This window comes from Canis lupus, chromosome 17 (assembly GCF_011100685.1).
Source record: "Canis lupus familiaris isolate Mischka breed German Shepherd chromosome 17, alternate assembly UU_Cfam_GSD_1.0, whole genome shotgun sequence".
Lineage (NCBI taxonomy): Eukaryota > Metazoa > Chordata > Mammalia > Carnivora > Canidae > Canis > Canis lupus.
In genome coordinates this window covers 36,470,233-36,493,050 of record NC_049238.1, presented here as the reverse complement: position 1 = coordinate 36,493,050, position 22,818 = coordinate 36,470,233, and the positions used below count along the sequence as shown (strand labels likewise).

Genomic DNA, 22,818 nt, shown 5'->3' with positions numbered 1-22,818 from the left:
ACATCCTTCCAGTTTGGGGGTCAGGAGGCTGAAGTGAAAGAGGCAGTTCACGCTTGTAATGACACCACCTGGAGAAGATCTGGACGCCAGGAGGGACCTATCACGGTACACACTGCAGCAGAGACCGGAGCCTCCGGAGGGAGGTTGCAGCGCCCTGGAAAGCCCGCCCCGCGCTTTCTCCCCGCGGCTGCGCAGGCGCTAGGACCGAGGTACTACGGCCGCGCGCCTCCCGCGGCGCCCCGCCCCGCCCCTCCCCGCCCCGCCCCGCCCCGCCCCCGCGCGAGGCAGGACGGGAAGGCTAAGATGGACGCGTTCATTTGAACATCTCGCCTGAGTGGCTTCTCCGCACGCCTGCCTGTCGTTCGCTGTCGCGCCAGCAGCCGCAGTCCATTCTTCCTCCGGAATAGAGGAGGGAGAGGGAATGAGAAGCTGCGGCGGCCGAGGCGTCCCCGTGACCGGCCCTGCCGCTGCCCTCGGGCCCCCTCGGCCCCGCGCCTCCGGGGAGCAGCCGGGGCTCGCCGCGCCTGACGCGTCCCGAGTCACACAGGTGCGGGCCGGGCCCGCAGCGGCCGGTGGTTCCCCGCGTGTCCCGTGATCCGCGCAGCGGCGCCGAGGTGGACCTCCGTGCGGTGACTAGATGGCCGGGAGCCCGGGGGCAGGCCCTGAGCACGCGTTTGCGCCCGGTGGTCCCTGGCCTGCGGACCGGGCTTCCCGGGGGCGGGGGGGCAGCTCGCCTCGCCTCGCCTCGCCTCGCCGCGCCGCGCCGACTTCCTTCCTGAGCCGGACGCGGTGTCCCGTGGGGGCCTCAGCTTCTAAGTCGGCCCCCTGCTCCTCGGACAGGATTCTCCGAGGTCCGGGGGCTAGCTTGACGGTTTCACCTAACCCTAAGGAGGCTGAGGAAGCTCTGCCTTTTTGCGGAGACTCCACGCAAGATGCCTTTCCTGTGCACCTGGGTCTCTCTCTCTCTTTTTTTTTTTTTTAAAGATTTTATTTATTTATTTATTTATGAGAGAGAGAGAGAGAAAGAGAGAGAGAAGCAGAGACACAGGCAGAAGGAGAAGCAGGCTCCATGCAGGGAGCCCAACACGGGACTCGATCCTGGGTCTCCACGATCAATGGGTCTCTTGAAGCAGTTTGGTGGTTACTTTGGGGCAGGGTCGTTTTTGTTTCTAGTAAACGATGCTGATAACTTGATTTATAGCCTATTTAATGTAATATAGTACTTTTATATGTAGCTTTTTAATGTTGCCTCTAATAAGTAAACACAAAAATTTGGGGCTCCTATGAAACTCTTTTTTTCAAAAAATATATTTATTTATTCATTCATGAGAGACACAGGCAGAGGGAGAAGCAGGCTCCATGCAGGGAGCCCGATGCGGGACTCGATCCCGGGTCTCCAGGATCACACCCCGGGCCTAAGGCAGCGCTAAACCGCTGAGCCACCCGGGCTGCCCTATGAAAGTCTTCAGTATGTTTTAATCGTACTGAAGAATATTGCGCTGTTAAAATAATCACATAATAATGTAATTTTTCTCAAAGTTTTAATAGAATAACATTTCGAAATTGCACAACTGAAGTTGGATAAAGTCGCAAGTTTAATGCTGGCTCTCCTGTTGACTAGGAAATAGGAAGACCAGCAGAGTTTTGTTGTTTTCCTGTAAGTTTTATAAGGCACGTTATTAGTTATGTCCTAAATTCACCTGTTCTCAATTCTGAATTTTAGCAGGAGGAAATAAGTGCCACCATTTTGACATACAGTAATCTCAGGAATAATGTTAATTCACAGCAAAATAGCTTCGCGACTCTGGTTGCTGTATAGGAACTTGCGTAGGAACTACAGATGCTTAGAGAGTGCAGCAAGGAAAATGGATGCCAAAAAACCCTCACGTGAGAAATCACAGTCAAATTTAGTTAAACTCTTGTCTGTAGTGCTGATACCAAATGTTTGTTTTGATTTCCATGTTCGAGGATTGCAGTTTAAATGTGATGCCACAAAGCCTATTTCTAATGTAGGTATTGTCTCAGACACAGAACCGGCATCCACCTTATATATCACACGGCAGAGCATCAGAATTTTATTAGCTGTCGATTACTGTATATGGAAATATTTTGGAGATAAAGGAGCATTATTCCACCCATAGCTCATCTACTAATGAACTGTATCTTCATAGATTGTACTAATGTAAAGCTAGCAGTCTTTTTTTTTTTTTTTTTTTTTTTTAAAGCTAGCAATCTTAAATTTACTGCCAGCATGACTATTCTGTGGCCAGGGTTATTCATGCATTGGTTCTGGTTTGACCAAAAATTTGGAATTGGTTGTAATTATATGTTTAAATGAATTGAAGTGTCAGAACTGCTGATGACATTTAATGGATTATTCGGTCTTTTGTGGACGGGTCAACTAAAAGCAGTACTCAACTACTGATGAATTAGAAGTAATATTTTTTTGTTTCATTCCAATATGCCATTGATCCTTTAGATATGCTTTTCATGGAATCTGGAATGCCCTTTGGTACTATGATTACTTGTATACCTACAATATGATAGAATTATTTGACACTCATCTAAGGATTAATGACTTCTGTAAACTTTTATGATATTTTTATTCTGGTTTTGACTTTAGAAGCTGACCAGAATGTCTTTGAATTCATGCAGAAATAATGTTGATATTTGGAACCCATGTCGAACTTCTATGAAGAAAGGGCAACGATGATTGCAGCCGGGGATTTGCAGGAATTTGTTCCTTTCGGTCGAGACCACTGCAAGCACCACCCTAATGCTTTGAACCTTCAGCTTCGCCAGCTGCAGCCAGCCTCTGAGTTATGGTCTTCTGATGGTGCTGCTGGCTTGGTGGGATCCCTTCAGGAGGTTACAATCCACGAGAAACAGAAGGTTCCATTAAGTTTCCCAGTACATTTTTTGAAACGTAGAGTGATGTGATCTGTTTATAATTTAAGGCTACTCAGATGCATCTGAGAAATGAATATGATGCAACTTGTAGAGTCAAGATTCTTATTTGGTAATTTCAATCAAGGAAGTAATAACATTGTATTATAGTGTCATAGTTATTTATTTTAGACACGTGTAACTCATAGTTATTTATTTTAGACATGTGTAACTCAAGAGTCCAGTTTGGTAGTATGATTATGGTCTATTTTAAATCTCCTTCTCTTCATTTAGTATGTAGAGTCCAGATTTCATGTTTTGGGGAGTAGGTGGTAGAGTTAGAAATAGTCCCCGCTGCAAAAGATCTGCATGTTTCTAGAGGAGAAAAAAAATTCTGCACAAGTAGGTAGAGTAGTAATTCTTAAATAGAGGAATGAGATGTAAATGTGTATCAGAAAATCAGTCTTCTTTCCTGCCTTATTCCTTTCTTGTATCCCTTTGGGTTACCAAAATCTCAGGGAAGAGAGGTTTATGTAGTTAGAAATCTAAACCTTTCTTGTTCTCATTCATTTAATGGGTAGGACAAGTGAAGGAAGGTGAATGTACATGCAGTTGTGAAATGGGGAAGTCTGCATTATTACCAGTAATTCCTGCATATACCTCACTACTCCTTTTCCATCACCCTCACATATACTTAATATACCCTTTTAGTGTCCCGAGTATGTTGGTTTCATTTTTGTATCTATAGATAAGTATAATTTTTGTTTATATTTTCGGCAGAATAATATAGTAACATAAGGCAGTTAATACAGAATTTTTGAGTAAATTCTCGTTCATGAAACCTGTAAGATTTATAATACACACCCACTGTCCGTTAATCAGTGGCACCAAACTTTCTGAGAGTTAGGTTTGGATTGAGTCTTACTCCATAGGCAGAGAGAGAGTAGGAGACTTGTATCTGGATGACTCTTTTACTTAATTAATAAATCTTGTTCCATACTATTGAAAAAGAGCGTGCTTTAACATGTCTTACATATGTTAATTTTTAAGGAAAGCTGGCAGTTAAGGAAAGGCGTCAGTGAAATTGGAGAAGAAGTGGATTATGATGAGGAACTCTATGTGGCTGGAAATATGGTGATCTGGAGCAAAGGAAGTAAAAGCCAGGCATTGGCTGTTTATAAAGCGTTTACAGTTGACAGTCCTGTTCAACAGGTGAGTTGGTTTGAATTTTAGCATCTCTGCCTCATGAGTAAATAAGTAAAATCTTTTTTTTTAAATTTTTATTTATTTATGATAGTCACACAGAGAGAGAGAGAGGCAGAGACACAGGCAGAGGGAGAAGCAGGCTCCATGCACCGGGAGCCCAATGTGGGACTCGATCCCGGGTTTCCAGGATCGCGCCCTGGGCCAAAGGCAGGCAGGCGCCAAACCGCTGCGCCACCCAGGGATTCCAAATAAGTAAAATCTTAAAAAAAAAGTTATTTTTTTCTTAGGATGACAGTTTTGTGGCTATATAGGAAAACATCTTTATTTGCATGATGAAGTGGCTAGGGGTAAAGTGTCATGATATGTAATTCAAATAGTGCCCCCTCAACCCCACATGTACATAAAATGCATGCACATAAACAGATTGGGAGATTATTAATAACTTAGATTTAGGTGAGACAGATATCAGTGTACTACTTCAACTTTTCTTACTGAGAATTTTCAGAAATGAAAAGTTGAGGGGAAAAAGGAATACATTTATAGTAGTTGAATTAATTGTTAGGCTGTTTACAGGAGATTTTGGAGGCTTTTTGGCTAATGTTAAATTTCTTATTGGGGAACACTGAAATCTTTGTATCTGGACACTGCTTATTATTATTTTTCCATTAACTTTCCTGATGAGAGTATACTCTTTTAACAATTTATTGGGAAAGATAAACTGAATTATTCCAAAACCTGAGGGCATGTGTGAAAGTGTTTCTGTTCAGAAATGTTAAAGTCACTGATTTCTCTTTTATTTTTTTTTTGGTAAGATTTTATTTATGTATTTGAGAAAGAGAAAGAGCGCAGGCACTTGTGCAAGCTGGGGGAGGGGCAAAGGGAGAGGGAGAGAGAATCTGAAGCAGACTCCATGCTCAGTATGGAGATCCACATGGGGCTCCGTCTCACGACTCTAACCCTAACCTGAGCTGAAATCAAGAGTTGGACGTTCACCCAATTGAGCCACCCAGGAACTCTGCCAGTGATCTTTTTTTTTTTTTAATTTTTATTTATTTATGATAGTCTGTATGCAGAGGGAGAGACACAGACAGAGGGAGAAGCAGGCTCCATGCACCGGGAGCCCGATGTGGGATTTGATCCCGGGTCTCCAGGATCGCGCCCTGGGCCAAAGGCAGGCGCCAAACCGCTGCGCCACCCAGGGATCCCGCCAGTGATCTTTTTGATGATAATTTTTCCATATATAATCCATATGGTTAGTGTAGACGTGAAAAATGGATTTGATGATGTCCAAATAATTCTTTGCTTTTGTGTTTCCATCTTAATTTCTCCCAAGAATGATTGCCTGTTTATTAGATTCCATAGATATGTGGTTAGACATTTTATCTATTTTCTCTTACCTTCTTTTAAGATTGCTTGTAAATAGGGGTGCCTGGGTGATTCGGTCAGTGAAGCATCTGACTTTCAATTTCTACTCAGGTTATGATCTCAGGGTCAACTTGGGAGTTGGGCTCTGCACTGGGTGTGGAGCCTGTTTAAGATTCCCTCCCTCCCTCTCTCTCTTAAAAAAAAAGGAAAGAAAAAATAGTTAAAGTGATAAGTTTTATGTTACATATATTTTACCACAATTTAGAGAAACAGAAATGCCACTAAATAATTTCAATAAGTAATTGTCAAGCATGCAGATTGAAGTCTAATAACTTTTCCTAGTTTTTATTTTATGAGAGGGGGGCCTTTAAGACAGGAAAATGTTAGCTTTTCTAAAGTTTTTTTTTCTAATGTGAGTCTAATACAGTCTGAGAATGATAAGATCATTAGGTAAGTCTGGAGATTATAAAATAGCTTGGTAGTTTTGAACACTTCTGATAACTCTTTAGCTTTCTAAAACTTATTTGCAAACATAGTTTGTCTCTCCTTACAATATTTATTAATTAGTCTAATTTTATTTTATCTTACTCTTTTTTGTTCCCATGGTATGATAAGGAGGTACGGGTATTACCTAGGTGTCATTGTTATTAGTCGGATGCCACTAGTGAATAGGTTATTATTTAGATAAAATTTTCTCAGGTAAATCTATTTTGTTTTGATTTTAGGCATTGTGGTGTGACTTCATTATATCACAGGATAAGTCTGAGAAGGCCTACAGTAAGTTTTTTTTTGAAATTTTATTTCATCTTACTCCAGATGTTTATCTCCTTGGATTTTGTTGTTGTTCAAAATAAGTAGCCACTAATAATAGTGATTTAGCCTAAGCAGTTTTTTTATGGTACATTAAAGAATTTGTGCTGTTGGAAATTGCAGTTTGTGATTGTTGAAAAAAATTTTTTTGAAAAAACAAACAAACAAAAAACCATAAATCTTGTTGTATCCTTTCTTTTCAGGTAGCAATGAAGTAGAAAAATGCATATGTATATTGCAAAGCTCATGTATTAACATGCATAGCGTAGAAGGAAAAGATTACATAGCTTCTTTACCTTTTCAGGTAAATCGAGTGTTTTACTGTTTTTGTGTTTAGTTGTATAATATTCTTGAATTAATTGGTTGCAGAAGTATTGCTATCCTTTTTTTTTTTGCTATCCTTATGCTTTGTAGTAATCAATAATGTCATTTTTATTCAGATAAAGTAACCAAATTTTAACAGTTTTACTTCTTACTGTTTTTCCATCCTTTGCATAAAAAATAAATTTTTTAATGAAGCGAATTATGGAATTTTTTTTTATAAAAAATAAAAAGATTGTAATATTAAAGCACAAGACCAAAATTAGTCTTTTTCCTGTTTCTCACCATCTTTTTTATACCTAGTGTTATATTAAAATTTTATCACATTGTCATTTTGGTACTGTTACTAGCCAGTGGCAGGAATTTCTGATTGAATTCTTTCTTAGGTTTGATTTTGTCTTGAACTTTAAAAAAATATAGTTAATGATCACATTGTTTTGTAAAGCTATTACATTGGAACAAAATCTAATGTTTTATAGTTTCCTAAGCACATATTATATAGAGTAATTTCTTTTACTTCTGTTTTTTCTTGTCCTTTACCTGATAGGTTGCAAATGTTTGGCCCACCAAATATGGATTATTGTTTGAACGAAGCAGTTCTACACATGAGGTACCTCCAGGTCCACCCAGGTATTCGTTTTACTCAGTTCAGTATATTATTTGGGCTTTTTTTGGTGTTGGTTTTGAGGTAAAATTACCTAAAAGTTCAGGATGATGGGGGCATCTGGGCAGCTTAGTGGTTGAGGGTCTGCCTTTGGCTCAGGTCGTGATCCCAGGGTCCTGGGATGGAGATCTGCAGTGGGCTCCCTGCGGGGAGCCTGCTATTCCCTCTGCTTATGTCTCTGCTGCTCTATGTCTCTCATGAATAAATAAAAATCTTAAAAAAAAAAGTTCAAGGTGATGATAATTTCCATGCTAACGGCGTAGTTAAATGCCATTTTCTCTTATCTCAATATTGTATACTTATGAGCTCTATTTCTGTTTTGGCATTTCATTATCTACTGCTTCCCTTCTCCCTTCCATAGTAAAATTAAACAAGCACATACTGAAGGATAAAAAAGACTCTGTTATTAAAGCTGTCATTGTTTCATTGTGTTATTATGGGCAAGTCATTACAGCTTTCTTAGCTTTAGTTTCCTTATCTGTTACAAAAGTACTATCATTAACTTCTTGGATTTATGCAAAGATTAAATGAGCTAATGCACATAATCTTTGATGTAGGACTTAGTACATATCAGGTGCACAATAAATGGTAGATGCTTATTGGTGGCATGTTTACCTTGTCTTCCTAATAAATTGTGAGCTTACTGAAGGGCAGTAACATACCAGTACCTGTCATAGTCTGCTGCAAGTAGTAGACACTGGTTTTAAAAATTTGCTTATAGATTTTAATCTTTCTGTGTTTAGGTAGAAGACCTATTTTTTTCTCCTTTTTAATCATTCCTTAAAAAAATGCAGCCTTTTTATTTACTTGAAGTTTTTCTTCCTTTTTTGGGGGTGGGACACTTTGTAAATGGAGGTAGGACACTAAATTTGTTTCTTAGCTGCCAAAGACACACTGCCACTAAGAGAGGTTTAAAAAAAGAAAAAAGAAGACTGCCTTATGCTTATTACTCCGTTGGTTCTGTAATGTGATGACTGCTGTTTGTAGAGATTTCCTGGGCTATATTGATTTCCTTGTGTGTGTGCATGCATGGAATTACCATGTACAAGAAGACCGATTTCCAGGAATGAAATAGAAGATACTGTAAAACGTTTAGAGGCTTGCTTTGTGAGATGGTAGGTTTCTAGTTGCTTGTATATTCTGGAGAAGATATTTCTTTGCAGGAAAAAAGTGCATAATTTGCGTACAAATGGAATGATTCTGTGTTGGTGATCACTGATTATTTGTTTATTACTAGAGAACCTTTACCCACTATGTTCAGCATGCTGCATCCACTAGATGAAATAACCCCACTTGTTTGTAAATCTGGAAGTAAGTGTATTTTTATAAATTCTTTCATATACGTTCTTTTTTTTTTGAGTTTAGGAGATGGGAGGAAATGAAGGAGCTTTTTGAAAATAGAGTTGTTTTTTTTTTTAATTGGCTTGTTTTATAGAAATAATGTAGTTTGAACATTTTTATTATGAAAATTTATATTAAAGCAAGAACTTAATACCAACTATTGAAACAGTATTAACTGTTTTAATAGTTATTCTTTTCTTAAAAATAGGGCCTATAATCAATCAGGAATATTGATAGATTTGCTAACCTATCTGTAGATGACTCTTGACTCTGTTCCTCAGTAATTCCTTAATAAGTAAATGAATAATACTTAGATGAACTAAAATTGTTTTTTGTTGTTGGAGAAAAAAAGTATAGGTTCATAGACTTCTGTTTAATCATTTTTGCTGTTCATAATAAACTAATTTGCTGAGATGCAGAACTTTTAGTATTTCCTGTGAGTATTTCTAGATGCTTATCTTAAAAAATTTAAATGTGGCCAAATATGATAGGTAATTATAAATAATGAGGACTTGGAAACTGAAAAAAATACTTCTATATATATATATTATTTTTTTTTTTTTTACCGGTTTCACTTGTAGTACTTTATCCTAAGCACATATTCTGAAATTCCACTAAGATTTTAATCTTCTGTATCAGGGCTTGGCAAACTGCAGCCCATGGGCTAAATCCAGCCAACAGCTTGTTTTTGTAAGGCTTATGAGCTAAGAATGGTATTTATCTTTTTAAAGAATTGTAGAAAAAAACATTATGCAACAGTCAGTATGTGGTTCACAAAGCTAAGCTATTTATTCTCTGGCCTTTTACAAAAACGTTTGTTGATAATTCTATATCATATTGGTAATGATTACAGACTATCTAATTACACACATTAGAGCCTGTGACTGAATGGTGTGAAGCCATTATTGATCATGCTTTTGAATAATAATGATCTCAGGAATTACTTACTCATAATGTTAAGTAGAATATAAAACTGAATACAGTGTGATTCTAATTTTGTAAAAGCATAAAAAGTATGTATATGTGTAGGAAAAAAACACTACAAGGAATACTCCCTAATATAGTGGATATTTTGAGATGGTTGAATTACGAGTGATTTTTATTCATTTCTTTATAAAATACCTCTCATTTTATAAAATAATTATTGAAAATTAAAAAGTATTTTAACAGAGGGAAGCATTTAGGAAGCTGTCAAATAAGGTTATAGATAGAAATCATTTCAGGGTACTATAGAAGTAAAAGTTAAACTCACTAGGGAAAACTTATTTTGCATGTATGCTCAGTAAAAGGTGTACTGTTCAGCTGTGTTTAAATAGTTATTATAGAGGACAGATTTCATAGAGAAGAAAACAGTCAAGAGGTCAAACTTGGCAGAATAGTTGATTGCAGTTTACAGGTCAGCTGTTGGGTGGTCACGGACCTTCTGCCTGTGGCCGATGGGACATTGAGTGAGCATACATCTTTAACATGTAATTGCATGTGTGTGAGAATGAAACTGGTAATGTATTTTTATCTTATCTTTACGTATCTTGAGGAAGTTGATGCCCAAAGTAAATTTAAAAATTCAGGGTGATTCTATGTTAATGGATTTTGTGTCTTAATTGGCTGAATTTCTCTTTAGGAATTACAGGAAGTCACTTCATAAAGAACTGTTTTTACAAAGTTCATTGTTCAATACCTGATCATTTCTGTTTTATCTTTAAAGGTCTTTTTGGTTCATCAAGGGTGCAATATGTTGTAGATCATGCAATGAAAATTGTTTTTCTCAACACTGAGCCCTCCATTATAATGACCTATGACACTGTTCAAAGTTTGCATTCTGTGTGGGCTCTCCGGAGAGTCAAAACAGAGGTAAGGATAAAGGCAAGTCACATCTTAGTAGGAAAGGATAGCTAACACTGAAAACTTTCACATGTGTTTGGGAGAATCATTTGTGAAATGCATTGAGCTTTATAGGAAAAAGGAAATATTGTGTCTTTAATAACTGGCTTCTACCCTGAATTCTCACCAGGAAATTACCCTTTTAATCTAATTATTGCCTTTTTTTCCCCCCTTCTCATCATTTTGACTTAAGGAAGAGAATGTTGTCTTAAAGTTCTCTGAACAGGGGGGAACCCCACAGAATGTGGCCAGTAGTAGCTCCCTCACAGCACACCTCAGAAGCCTCTCCAAAGGAGATTCTCCCGTGGCTTCACCTTTCCAGAATTACTCCTCCATTCACAGTCAGAGTCGCTCGACCTCCTCACCCAGTCTACACTCTCGTTCACCTTCTATTTCCAACATGGCAGCTCTAAGGTGGGAATTAAGTGTGGAAGTGTTTCCTTGTTTTAACAGGATCTCCCAAGAAAGAAATACCTTCTTTTCAAACTTTCTCTTATTGTTACGAAAGATTTATGATCTCTGTTGACAGCTCTTGGGTATTTTTTTTTACAGAAAATAGTAATTATCCCAGTTGTGTTACTTTTACTAAGTAAAAGCTAGTTTTTTTTTTAAATGAGTCCTATTTAGAAGCTGGCTGTGTTTGCAGTAAGATTGGTTGCCTCATTACCACTAAATGGCAGCAGTTTGATGAATATCAATTGCAAAAATATTTTGCAATGATTCGTTTCTTTGGAGAGGGAGGGAGGGAGGGAGGGAGGGGGCGGGAGGGCTTTTTCTTTCTCTTTTCTTTTCTTTTTCTTTTTCTTTTCCTTTCTTTCCTTCCTTCCTTCCTTCCTTCCTTCCTTCCTTCCTTCCTTCCTTCCTTCCTTCTTTCTTTCTTTTTTGTTTGCATTAGCTTTTTCATTTTTATTAGTGTATACCTGGTAATATGGGGACATAGTTTTGTTGGTATGTATGTATCTGGATATATAAGAATATAGTTTGGACCTTTTGGAATAATAAAAACAATTCATGTTCTGAGGCAGAAAATGAACTAATTTTCAGTTTTAAAAGTAAAGGATGAATTCTAACAACAATTTTAAATCTTTGGAACGTAATAAAGCACATTAGCGTGAACCATTTAAGTAGTTTTTCCCTTAAAAAAATATTTCTGACTGGGATTATGCCATGAATGCACTTGGTACCTAGAGTTTTAGAAATTGTGATTGCAAAGTATGTTCCATCAGTCTGCCTTGTTAATTGTGATGCCCTTTCTCTGTTTGTTTTGCAGTCGTGCTCATTCTCCTGCCTTAGGAGTGCACTCTTTTTCAGGGGTGCAGAGGTTCAACCTTTCAAGCCATAATCAGTCTCCAAAGAGACACAGTATTTCCCACTCTCCAAATAGCTCTAATGGCTCCTTCCTTGCACCAGAAACAGAGCCAATTGTTCCTGAACTTTGTATTGACCATTTATGGACAGAAACGATTACGAATATAAGGTTTGGGATATATATTTTTATATTCGAAGAAAAATGTGGGTAAAAGTCTTAAAAAATATTTAGTGTTTTACTTAAGGTTTCCTTTTAATCTTTTAATATAACTAATTATATAAAAACATAAATATTAAGGCTACCTTAGTTTCAATAGAGGATATTAATGATATTAAAGTGATTATAAAAGTATTCTCTTATCATTTCTTATTTCTTCCATAGTAGTAAAAATCTCTCAGATTTGAGGTGTTTGATGTTTTAGGGAGAAACAACTAATTTCTGTATATTAAGAAACTTGGGATTTTATAGTATTTTTAAAGTTTTATCTTTATGTTAGTTGAGTGTCAGCTGTTTTTGGGAAATGCAGCTCAGATCTCTGTTCTGTGTGGCCTTTCTATTATTTTCTCTTTGATCATTCATTAATTCAGCCAATTCCAGTGTGTGTGCTAGTGGCTGTGGGTTAATAGGTGTTCCTCTCCTGAAAAAGAGACAGCTGAAGGTTGGTGACACAGAGGCACTGCCTACTTTACTGATAGGGCCTTGGGAAGATGAATAGGTATTTGTTGGGGAATAAAGGGAAAAAGGACACAGTAGGCAGGGCGATCAGAAGTTCAGAAGTATGAGTATGTAATATGTGCAAATACTCTCTGCTTATCCTGGAAGGAAGGGCAAGGTTTGAGAAAGGGGAGGCTAGAGAAAGATTGCCCTTTAGGGCTGCTGTATATGATAAAGGCTGTTAAGAAGGTGCTTTATATGTATGGGTCATAAACTCAGAGGAAAGAGCAAAGCAATAAATGTGGGAGTTGTTGGCTTATAAGTGGTGATTTGGGCAAGAGAGGTAGATTGGAAGTCAAAGAGTGTGTAGATGTTGGTTTCCTGGAAGGCCTCTGGATGAGTTTGCATTTGGCAGAGGTTCCAGTAACGTAGCATTATATAGTAATCATGTGCACGTGTGATGTATAGGACTTTTCCTAAAGAGAGGGTTTTAACATTCATTAGATTCTCATAGGGGATCTGAGTCCTCCAAATAATTGATCTGGTGGTTGTGAGTCAGAAGAGTGCTAGAGACTAAAGTCTTGGAAACTTAAGATTTTGGGGGTAAAAAGGGAAAAAGAGACAAAGCTGGAGAGGTCAAGTGGGAGAAGCAGCAGAAGTGTCATGGAACACTGGAAAAGAGAGCCTTTCAAAAAGAAAGCTGCCAGTATTACCAGGTGCTGATGGGGGTGGCACTAAGTGATGAGCTCAGGGAGGTGGTATGTAGGTGGCAGTGAGTTCACTGGTGACCTTGGCCGGAGCACTTGGAGAGGGGCTGTGAAGTGGAATGGGGTGGAAGAAGTGAATGGGGAATGAGGAAGTGAACATTGACATACAGATTATTTTAAGGATTGCCTTTGAATTGGGATGAGGAAACAAATTAGAGGGAGTCTCAGGGTCAAGGGAGAATTTTCTTGCTGAATTACATTAGAGAAAATTAGTCTTTGAGACTAAATATCTTGGCATGTATCTCTAAAACATAAGAACATCTTACCACAAGGCCATTTTTATACCTAGCCAGTTAACAGTACTTTATATCATTTATTATTCAGTCCATCTTCATATTTTAAGATTTTTATCTTAATATGAGAGAGTAGGCTGCAAGGACTATATCCAAAGTAGGGAAAGCATTGAAAATACAGGAGAGAGGAAATGACTGATAGAACTAGGAACCAGAAAGGAGCACAAGTGGAGAGATTAGCCTTGGGGAGAAAGATGAAAGGCAGTGATGGTTATTAGATACATAGAGAAGAGGTTGGGCTCAAGTCCAGTTTTCTCTGTGATGCAGAAGGCAAATGTATGTTGTTAGGGGATAGGTATAGTTGGAGGAAAGTAAAGCTGTGAATACAGTGTTGAAGTAGCTTCTCTGTTTTTGTTCCTCATAAATAAAAATTTCCTATATTTAAAAATCATTTGTCTTTAAATATTTCTTGCTAAATTGAATATATTGCAGATCCTTATTTTACAGAATTATGGTCTTCTGTACCAGATTTCCAGAAGGAAATCTTTGGAAATTAGAGATATGATTTCCAAAAAGAGGGATGAAGTAGAGCCTAATCTGAGAGAGAGAGGTTGGTTAGGTTAGGGTGGAGGTGACGTTATAAGAAATGTGATACCTTACACCCTTTAAGGGATAGGAATTCAGGTTTGCAGCTTTAGCAGTAGGTAACTTTAATTATATGGAATTAAAAAGATCATTGATAATGATTAAACTTATTATAATATATTCCCAGAAAAGCTGTGAAATGGACTCAGAATCAAAGAACTAGAAGGAATCTTAGAGATCAGGAAGTTCCAATCTTTTTTTTTTTTTTTTAGGAAGTTCCAATCTTAGAAGTGTTGTGGGGTCTTCAGTGTTACTGCTTGGCCCAAGTAGTTTTAAGATTTCTTGCAAGATATTTTCATCAGTAGTTAACGATGGCAGATTTTGGAACCAATGTTGACAGATATTTTATTAATGTATCTACTACAGAGAGAAAAATTCACAGGCCTCAAAAGTGTTTATTACATCTGACCTATGTGGGCAGAAGTTTTTGTGCTTTTTAGTGGAGTCTGAACTCCAGTTACGGTAAGTGCGTGCATATACTTCCCCTGATTTTTTGTAAATAAACTTAGGGCTGCTTATTCTTTTTTTCTTTTTTTGACTTAAGTAGCTTTATTGAAGTAATTTACATACCAAAAAATTAACATGTTTTAAGTGTATAGTTAAATGATTTTAGTAAAATTACAGAGTTAATGCAACCATCAGTACAATCTGGTTTTATAACTTTTCTATCCTAAAAGTTTGATTTACAGTCAGTCTCTCTTCTGATTTCCAGCCTCAGGTAGCCACTCTGTAGGTTTTCTGCATAGTATATTTGCCTTTTCTGGTGGTTTTATGGAATCATACAAAATGTAGTTTTTTTGTGGCTAGTTTCTTTCACTTAGCGTAATGTTTTTTAGGATCCACCATGTTGTAACATATATGAATATTTTATTTCTCTTGCAGTGTAGTAGTCCATTATGTAGATACATACATCACTTTATATGTTTATACATTCATCTGTTGATGGACATTTGGTTTATTTCCACTTTTTGACTATTGTGAATTATGGCCCTGTGAACACTGGAGCAGAAGTCTTTTGTCTGAATATACATGATTACTTTTTTCTTGAGATATCTAGTAGTGGAATTGTTGCGTTGAACACTAAATTCATGTTTAACTTTTTAAGAAATTGCCAAACTTTTCCAAATAGGCTGCATCCTTTTATATTCCCACCAGAAATCTGTGAGGGTTCCAGTTTCTTTATTGTGTTGTCATCTCTTTGTAGCTATTTCTAGTGGATATGAATTTGCATTTCCCTAATGATTAAGATGTTGAGCATCTTTTCATGTTTTTATTGGCCATTTATCTTTTTAGGTAAAAATGTGAATTAAGATCTTTTGTCCACTTATTTACCTTTTTATTTTGAAATAATTTTAAAACATAGGCAGTTGCAAAATAGTAGGGCGGGGGGGGACGGTCCTATGTACCATGCACTGTTTATCCCCCGAGGTAACATCTTATATAATTATAGTACATTATCAAAACATGGAAATTGACATAAGTAGAATCCACATACCTTATTCAGATTTCATCAGTTTTACGTGTACTCATTTGTGTTTTTATATGATTCCATGAGGTTTTCTCACATGTAGATTTCTGCTAACATAATAGTCAAGATACAGAACTTCTTTATTACTTCAAAGATGTCCCTCATGCTACTCCTTTGTAGTTCTATACACCATACCTACCCACCCTCATCCCTAACCCCTAGCGACCACTAATCTGTTCTCCATTTCTGTGATTTTGTCATTTGAAAATGTTACATAAATGGAATCATAACAGTATGTAACCTTTCAAAATTGGCTTTTCCCAGTCAGCATAATACCTTTGAGATCACTGTAAGTTGTTGCACATATCAGTAGTTTGTTTCTCTTTTTATTTTAAAATTTAGCTGTGTAAAGTTTCAAGAGAGTAATGATAAAACTCAGCTCATCTTTGGCTCCATCACCAATATACATGCAAAGGATGCAGCACCAGTGGAGGTAAATGCAGGCACATTTCTTGAAAAGTTGAAAATTACTATGTTTTATGATTTGCACAGATTGGCAAATAAAATTTTTGTTTCTCTCAGAAGATAGATACCATGCTGGTCCTTGAAGGCAGTGGAAACCTGGTGCTGTACACAGGAGTGGTTCGGGTAAGTAATAAATAGCATTTCATCCTTTTGTAGGACCACTTCCTTGATGATTATTTTTTAATGTTAATTTAGTTTAATATTAGTGACCACCTGGCTGTAGGATTTAGCAGATTTTTCTAAGAGTTGAAAATGAAGTCTCCAATTAAGGTTGGTCCCAATGTGGAAACCTAAGACAAACCGCTATTATGGATTGGTGCTATGAATCTGGCACAGATGGGGAACCATAAAGAGTATAGGTAGATTATTAAAAAAAAATTAAAAATAATTTAACCTGAAGTTTTATAAATAATGTAGTTTTGAAATTGATGTATGGGTAGCTTTGTCAGGTTTCCAAAAGTTTTTGTAAAGTTTCATTAAATGTGTAATATATTGGCCATATATATATATATATATATATATATATTTTTTTTTTTTTTTTTTAAGATTTATTTGTTTAGGATAGAGAGAGAGAGAGAGAGAGGCAGAGACACAGGAGGAGGGAGAAGCAGGCTTCATGCCGGGAGCCCGACGCGGGACTTGATCCTGGGACTCCAGGGTCACGCCCTGGGCCAAAGGCAGGCACTAAACTGCTGAGACACCCAGGGATCCCCAGCCATATATATTTTTTAACAGTTGTGAAATTTACATACATAATTACGTAAATTTTAAAGATTTAAACTATGAAATTTAAATACACACATACGCACACATAATTTGAAGGCTAATGGAGTGCCCCTTCCTATGACTACTGTCCAGATTAAGAACTAGAACATTGCCAGTATCTTTATAGTCTGCAGAGTGTTGTTTCCTTACTGCATCCTCATCTCCTTGCCTCCCCCTGGATAGACACAATTCTGACTTTTGCAGTAAATCTTTTTTGCAATGTACAGCATGTTTTACTGAGAAGTAAATTGTTTAGTTTTTCTTAAATTTGAATTTTTATATAAAGGAAATCATACCATCTAGTCTTCTCCAGATGTCATTATTTTCTTCAACATTATTACTATTTTTAGATTTACCTATGTCCACATGTAGCTGTTTACTCATTCACTGTTATGCAGTAGTCTATTGTATGGTTATACCAAACTTTTACTGTTTTGTCATCACTGGGGGTATTTATTTTGCTTCTGCTATTTCCTCTAGTAACACTTTAAAAAAAATTCTTTTTTTTATTTTTTATTTTTTATTTTTTTTATTTTTTATTTTTTTAAAAAAAAATTCTTACACGTGTCTCTTAACCTTCAGAGTATATGCATATTCAACTTGGCCATGGGCCAAATTGTCCTCCAAGGTGTAGGTTGTACCAGTTTACAACATCTCCCCTTACTCCTTATCTCCAGCAGAGTATGAGAGTACTGAGTACTGCTTTACATTCTTGTGAATCTATATTACTATTTATTTTTTCTTCTTTTTCTCCCCCCAAATTGGTGCCTCTTTAAAGCCAGGTGATAATGGAAGTCTAGGCACCCCACTTGGCCTTTGCTGACATGACTGAGAGATGGGACACAGATGTTCCCATGGTGTTTGTCTGGAGTAGGTTGCTTACTGCCTCAAAGTTTTTTATCTTGTTAGGCTATTCCTTTCCTGACTTTCTTGGCCAAGGAGAGCAGTATTTCTGGGGCCTTTTTTGTTTGTTTGTTTGTTTGTTTGTTTGTTTTTTTGTCTGCTCTCTTAATGAGATTGTGGTCTGACCCAACTTTTTTGCTACCCAGAGGCCAGCCTGAGAACTAAATGGTGTTACAGATCAGTATTTAGTTCTCAGATCTTTTACTGTGTCATTGTTGGTCAGTTTCACACATGGCTCACTCAGAGGCCTGCCCAGGATTTTATACACATATTTAAGAAATCCTTTTCTCTACTTACTTCCTTTCTATTTTTCATCTCACTCCCTAAATGGGACAGGGAGGGGTTACTGCCTTGTTATTGCATGGTGGGGGTGGAACACAGTACTCCACCAATAATTTCTGTGGAGGTTAGAAGGGGAGAGGTATGCTGCCTTATTATTGTAGAGTAAGGATGAAAGACAGTGTTCCTCCCCCTTCATAGTTTTTGTACACCATTGGGAGGTGTAGAGGCGCTGCCTCTTGGCAATGAAAACAGCAGCACTCTGTCCATAGTCTTTGTACCTGCAGTGCCTGCTGAGGGGAGGAGATACCACCTAGTTACTGCAGGGCAGCTGTGCAAAACAAGCTTGGCCCACAGTCCCTATGCTCAGGGAGGGATGCCACCTACTTCTCAAAAGGGGAATGATAGAACTCTGCCTGTAGTTTCCAGACTGTAGCTCCAGAGGAGACTGAGGACTATTGTTTTTTTTTTCTTAGTGTTTCCTGGAATGGGGCAGGTACGGTGAAGATGTCTGTCTTGCTTGGTTCCTCTTTTTCTGACACTTTGTCTAAAAAGAACAAGGTTTCCGGGGCATCTGAGTGGCTCTATGGCTTTTTTTTTCTTAGTGTTTCCTGGAATGGGGCAGGTATGGTGAAGATGTCTGTCTTGCTTGGTTCCTCTTTTTCTGACACTTTGTCTAAAAAGAACAAGGTTTCCGGGGCATCTGAGTGGCTCAGTTGGTTAAGTGTCTGCCTTTGGCTCAGATCATGATCTCAGGGCCCTGGGATCAAGCCCTGCATCAGGCTCCCTCCTCAGGGAGCCTGCTTCTCTCTCTCTCCTGGCTGCTGCTCTCCCTGCTTGTGCTTATGTGCACACGTGTACACATGTTCCCTCTCTTTCTCTGTCAAAGAAAAAAAGAAGAGCAGAGTTTCTCTTGGTTTGTACCTGTGGCCATTTCTGGGTTGCAGGCCCTTTGAGAGCTCAAGGCCTGTTACGGAAAAGTGAAAGAAACAAAAACACCTAGGGAATTCAGCATAGGTTCATTTTTGGTTCTCGTGTCCCTAGCCAGTGTCTTCTTTTCCTCACCTTTCAGAGTCTTGCATTGCATTATAAAATCTGTACAGATTCTATTGTAAATAGTGGGAGGAATAGAGTGAGATGTACTTACTCCATATTTTCGTTAACTGGAGGTCTCTGTAGCTTTTTAAGAACTTTATATATACTGGTTCTCTCTCTCATTTTGTTTTCTAATCCTGAGGATTTTATTCGGGTAACTTTTGTAATTTTATTAGCTTTTGGGTAGTATATGGACATAAATATGGATTTTGTTAGAATTTCACTTGAGTTCTGAATATTTCCTTTGAGTCTTCTCAGGAGTTTTCAGCTTGTGTGGGTGTGAACCTTTGTTGTGTTTCTCCTGAAGACCCCACAGATAGCCAAAATAAGGGGTGGTTAGCATGGGTTGTAAACTCACTCTTTTAATGAAGAATTTATATAAAGTTTCTTGAGGAAGAAATATTTGAGAGTTTATGAGGGAAGAAGGCAGATTATGAGCTCAAGAGCAGTTTGGATTATATTGGGATTTAATTTCTGGAGCATCAGTCAGTCTCATTTATTTATTTTTTTTTTAGCCCCGTGAAGGTAATTGATCATTCTCTCTGTCTGGAGATATTGTTAACAAGATTGTTGCTTGTAGTCTCTGAAAGTTTAATGTCTCTGCTGTTTATACCACTAATATGGTAGGAAAATGCATGATACATGGAATTTTGTATAATGTTCTGACTGTATTAGCATTCACCTACTTTCCTGCCAGAAATAAGTCTTTAGTAATGAAGAGAAAGAGTCAAACCAAGAGAAATTATACCAAGACATTTGTAGTTGGATGGTTGGAATTAATAAAATTTTAATTCTTTTCATTTTTTAGATATGTTTGGAATATTTCAAAGCTTATTTAAAATTTGGAATATTAAAAGAAATTAATGCTTATGTGCCATAACATTTTATTTAAGGTTATGATACATTAAAGCCAATATTTTTTTCTGCATCTTTGTATTGCTTAAAGGTGGGAAAGGTTTTTATTCCTGGACTGCCAGCTCCTTCCCTGACAATGTCTAACACGATGCCTCGGCCCAGCACTCCACTTGACAGTGTCAGTACTCCTAAACCTCTTAGTAAACTACTTGGATCCTTGGATGAGGTGAGTAATGAATTAGGTACTGTCAAAAAAAATTAGAGACTCTTTTTTTTTTTTTTTTTTAGATTTTATTTATTTGAGATAGCAAGCAAGAGGATAGAGAACATGAGCAGGGGGGAGGGGCAGAGCAAGAAGCAGGCTCTCCATTGAGCCAGGAGGCCAATGTGGGGCTCCATCCCAGGACCCTGGGATCATGACCCGAGCCAAAGGCAGACCTTAATCAACTAAGCCATTGGGGGCCCCAAAATTAGAGACTCCTTTTTTTTTTTTTTTTTTTTTAAAGAAAGATTTTATTTATTCATGAGAGACACAGAGAGAGAGAGAGAGGCAGAGACACAGGCAGAGGGAGAAGCAAGCTCCACACAGGAAGCCCGATGTGGGACTCTATCTCGGGTTTCCAGGATTATGCTCTGGGCTGAAGGTGGCACTAAACCACTGAGCCACCCAGGCTGCCCCTAGAAACTATTAATCATAGGAAACAAAAGGAAGATTGGTGGAGGGGAGGGGGGTTGGGGCGGTTGGGAACCTGGGTGATGGACTTAAAGAGGGCACATAATATAATGAGCACTGGGTATTATATAAGATTGATGAATCACTAAACTCTTTCTGAAATTAATAATGTACTATATGTTAATTTAATTTAAATAAAGAAATAAAAAAATAAGTAAAATTTTAAAAATGTACTAGTGTTTTAAAGAAGTTTGGTTCAAATAGTAGTTCTTCCCATGGTTAACTCTTTTCTGTTTTAAAAATGACAGAGTTGGGGGATCGCTGGGTGGCTCAGCGGTTTGGTGCCTGCCTTTGGCCTAGGGTGTGATCCTGGGGTCCCGGGATCGAGTCCCATGCTGGGCTCCTGGCATGGAGCCTGCTTCTCCCTCTTCCTGTGTCTCTGCCTCTCTCTCTGTCTATAATAAACAAACAAACAAATAAATAAATATTAAAAAAATGACAGAGTTGGAAGTTAGCTAATACTTGTAGGGTATACATATTTTCAAAACAAATGGTTCAGTGAATGTATTGACCTCCCTTGTGATGCGTAAGGTATTACAGAGATGAGAATGATACATTCTTTTTCATCTAGGAACTTCCTAATTGATTTGGATAGAACAGATGTATTATCTACATGAGAAGTTATAATTTAAGATAGACTATTAAGACTTACGAATGAGGAACAGAGAGTACCACAGCAGATCCACTGATAGGAAAATATATCCTTATGGGTTGATGTAGCAGAACCAGAGGCTCATGTCTGAGGGGCTTGTCTGACTTGGTGCAGACCTTCAGGATAGTAGGCTATCTGTAGATAGAAAGGGGTATTTGGGGCAGAGAGGAATCACATGGGAAATAGGTGTGAAAGCAGGTAAGTACAGAACATTTCTTACACATATTTATATTTCCATTTTGTAGCATATAAGACTCAAGGTTGTGGAGTGAATGAACGCTTGTAAAAGTACAAGTAGCCTGTTGGGTGGGACAGGGCAGGGAATCGGTGACAATATCTTGTTTTTGAATGTTTTCTATGTGCTAGGCACTATTCCAAGTGTTTCATTTGTATTAACTCATTTAATCCCTTAGAATGGCTTTGTTGGGAAGATACTGCTCCCCATTTTATGAATGGGTACATGGAGGTATAAGAAGGTTACTTGTCTAAAGTCATATAGCTAGTAAGTGTTAGAGCTGGGATTTATACTCTTACTAACATGTTCTTAAAGGCAGAGAGGATGAAAAGGTTTTTATTCTAAATGCTATCACCAGAACATTACAGGATTTTGAGGTTGGAGTTACAAATGCTAGGCTCTGTGTTTTATTTATTTATTTTTATTTTTTAAAGATTTATTTATTTATTCATGAGAGACACAGAGAGAAAGAGAGGCAGAGACACAGGCAGAGGGAGAAGCAGGCTCCACGCAGGGAGCTTGACATGGGACTCGATCCCGGGTCCCCAGGATCACACCTCAGGCTGCAGGTGGCGCTAATAAGCCGCTGTGCCACCGGGGCCGCTCAGGCTCTGTGTTTTAGATGTATATCTTGGGACTTAGACCTAAGAGATTCCAAGTGTTTTCTGTGTTAATTCAAGAGATGCGAAGGGGATCTGAGTTATAGCAACAAATTGGAAAGGAGGGGAATGACACGAGAGGTCTGGAGAATTTGAAATGGCAGAGTCTGTAGTCTGATTGGTTTTGTGCTGTGCTGGGAGAAAGAAGTGTGGGTAATAAGGCTCAGAGTTCTCTGAGCAAGCTAGGTGGATACCCATGCATACCAAGTTAGGAATCCTGGAGAAAAGAGTTCTGTATTTGAGACATTTGAGTGCAGATGTTGAGGGGAAGTTGAAAGTGGAGATTGGTGCAAGCAGTTGATTGTATTGATCAGTGTCTAAGCCCTGGTTTTATTTTTTAAATATGTGCAGCATTGAGTTCTTTCCCTTTAAGTCAGGACATTTGAAGAACTTTCAAATGGGAGCTGGAGAAGTGTCAGGGTTTTGTGTAATTTGGAAGAATTTTTGTGCTTTAAAACGTAAAATGGTTCCTAACTTTTTAGAATTCCATTAACCCAGGAATGGTTAATATCTCTGGTAGCCACGGGATCACAAGATTATAGTATTACACATTGGCCAGTGGCTTTC

At 38.0% G+C, this 22,818-nt stretch overlaps 1 protein-coding gene across 3 annotated transcripts in view; it reads left to right on the top strand.

Annotated features, from left to right (window-relative positions):
- The first annotated feature begins 307 nt into the window (after nucleotides 1–307).
- Nucleotides 308–22,818, top strand: part of ANAPC1 (anaphase promoting complex subunit 1) — a 103,594-nt gene continuing 81,083 nt past the window's right edge. Inside the window, exons 1-14 of one of the 3 annotated variants that reach the window (XM_038561437.1) lie at nucleotides 308–547; nucleotides 2,656–2,892; nucleotides 3,937–4,098; nucleotides 6,183–6,234; nucleotides 6,471–6,571; nucleotides 7,136–7,218; nucleotides 8,490–8,563; nucleotides 10,299–10,444; nucleotides 10,668–10,888; nucleotides 11,745–11,951; nucleotides 14,449–14,544; nucleotides 15,953–16,043; nucleotides 16,136–16,198; nucleotides 20,064–20,198. In XM_038561437.1, coding sequence (XP_038417365.1) covers nucleotides 2,680–2,892; nucleotides 3,937–4,098; nucleotides 6,183–6,234; nucleotides 6,471–6,571; nucleotides 7,136–7,218; nucleotides 8,490–8,563; nucleotides 10,299–10,444; nucleotides 10,668–10,888; nucleotides 11,745–11,951; nucleotides 14,449–14,544; nucleotides 15,953–16,043; nucleotides 16,136–16,198; nucleotides 20,064–20,198 — 1,644 coding nt within the window. In that variant the 5' untranslated portion in view covers nucleotides 308–547; nucleotides 2,656–2,679. Of the gene's footprint in view, nucleotides 548–2,655; nucleotides 2,893–3,936; nucleotides 4,099–6,182; nucleotides 6,235–6,470; nucleotides 6,572–7,135; nucleotides 7,219–8,489; nucleotides 8,564–10,298; nucleotides 10,445–10,667; nucleotides 10,889–11,744; nucleotides 11,952–14,448; nucleotides 14,545–15,952; nucleotides 16,044–16,132; nucleotides 16,199–20,063; nucleotides 20,199–22,818 lie in introns of those variants that run through there. The other 2 variants (XM_038561436.1, XM_038561438.1) reach the window with 2 other exon arrangements.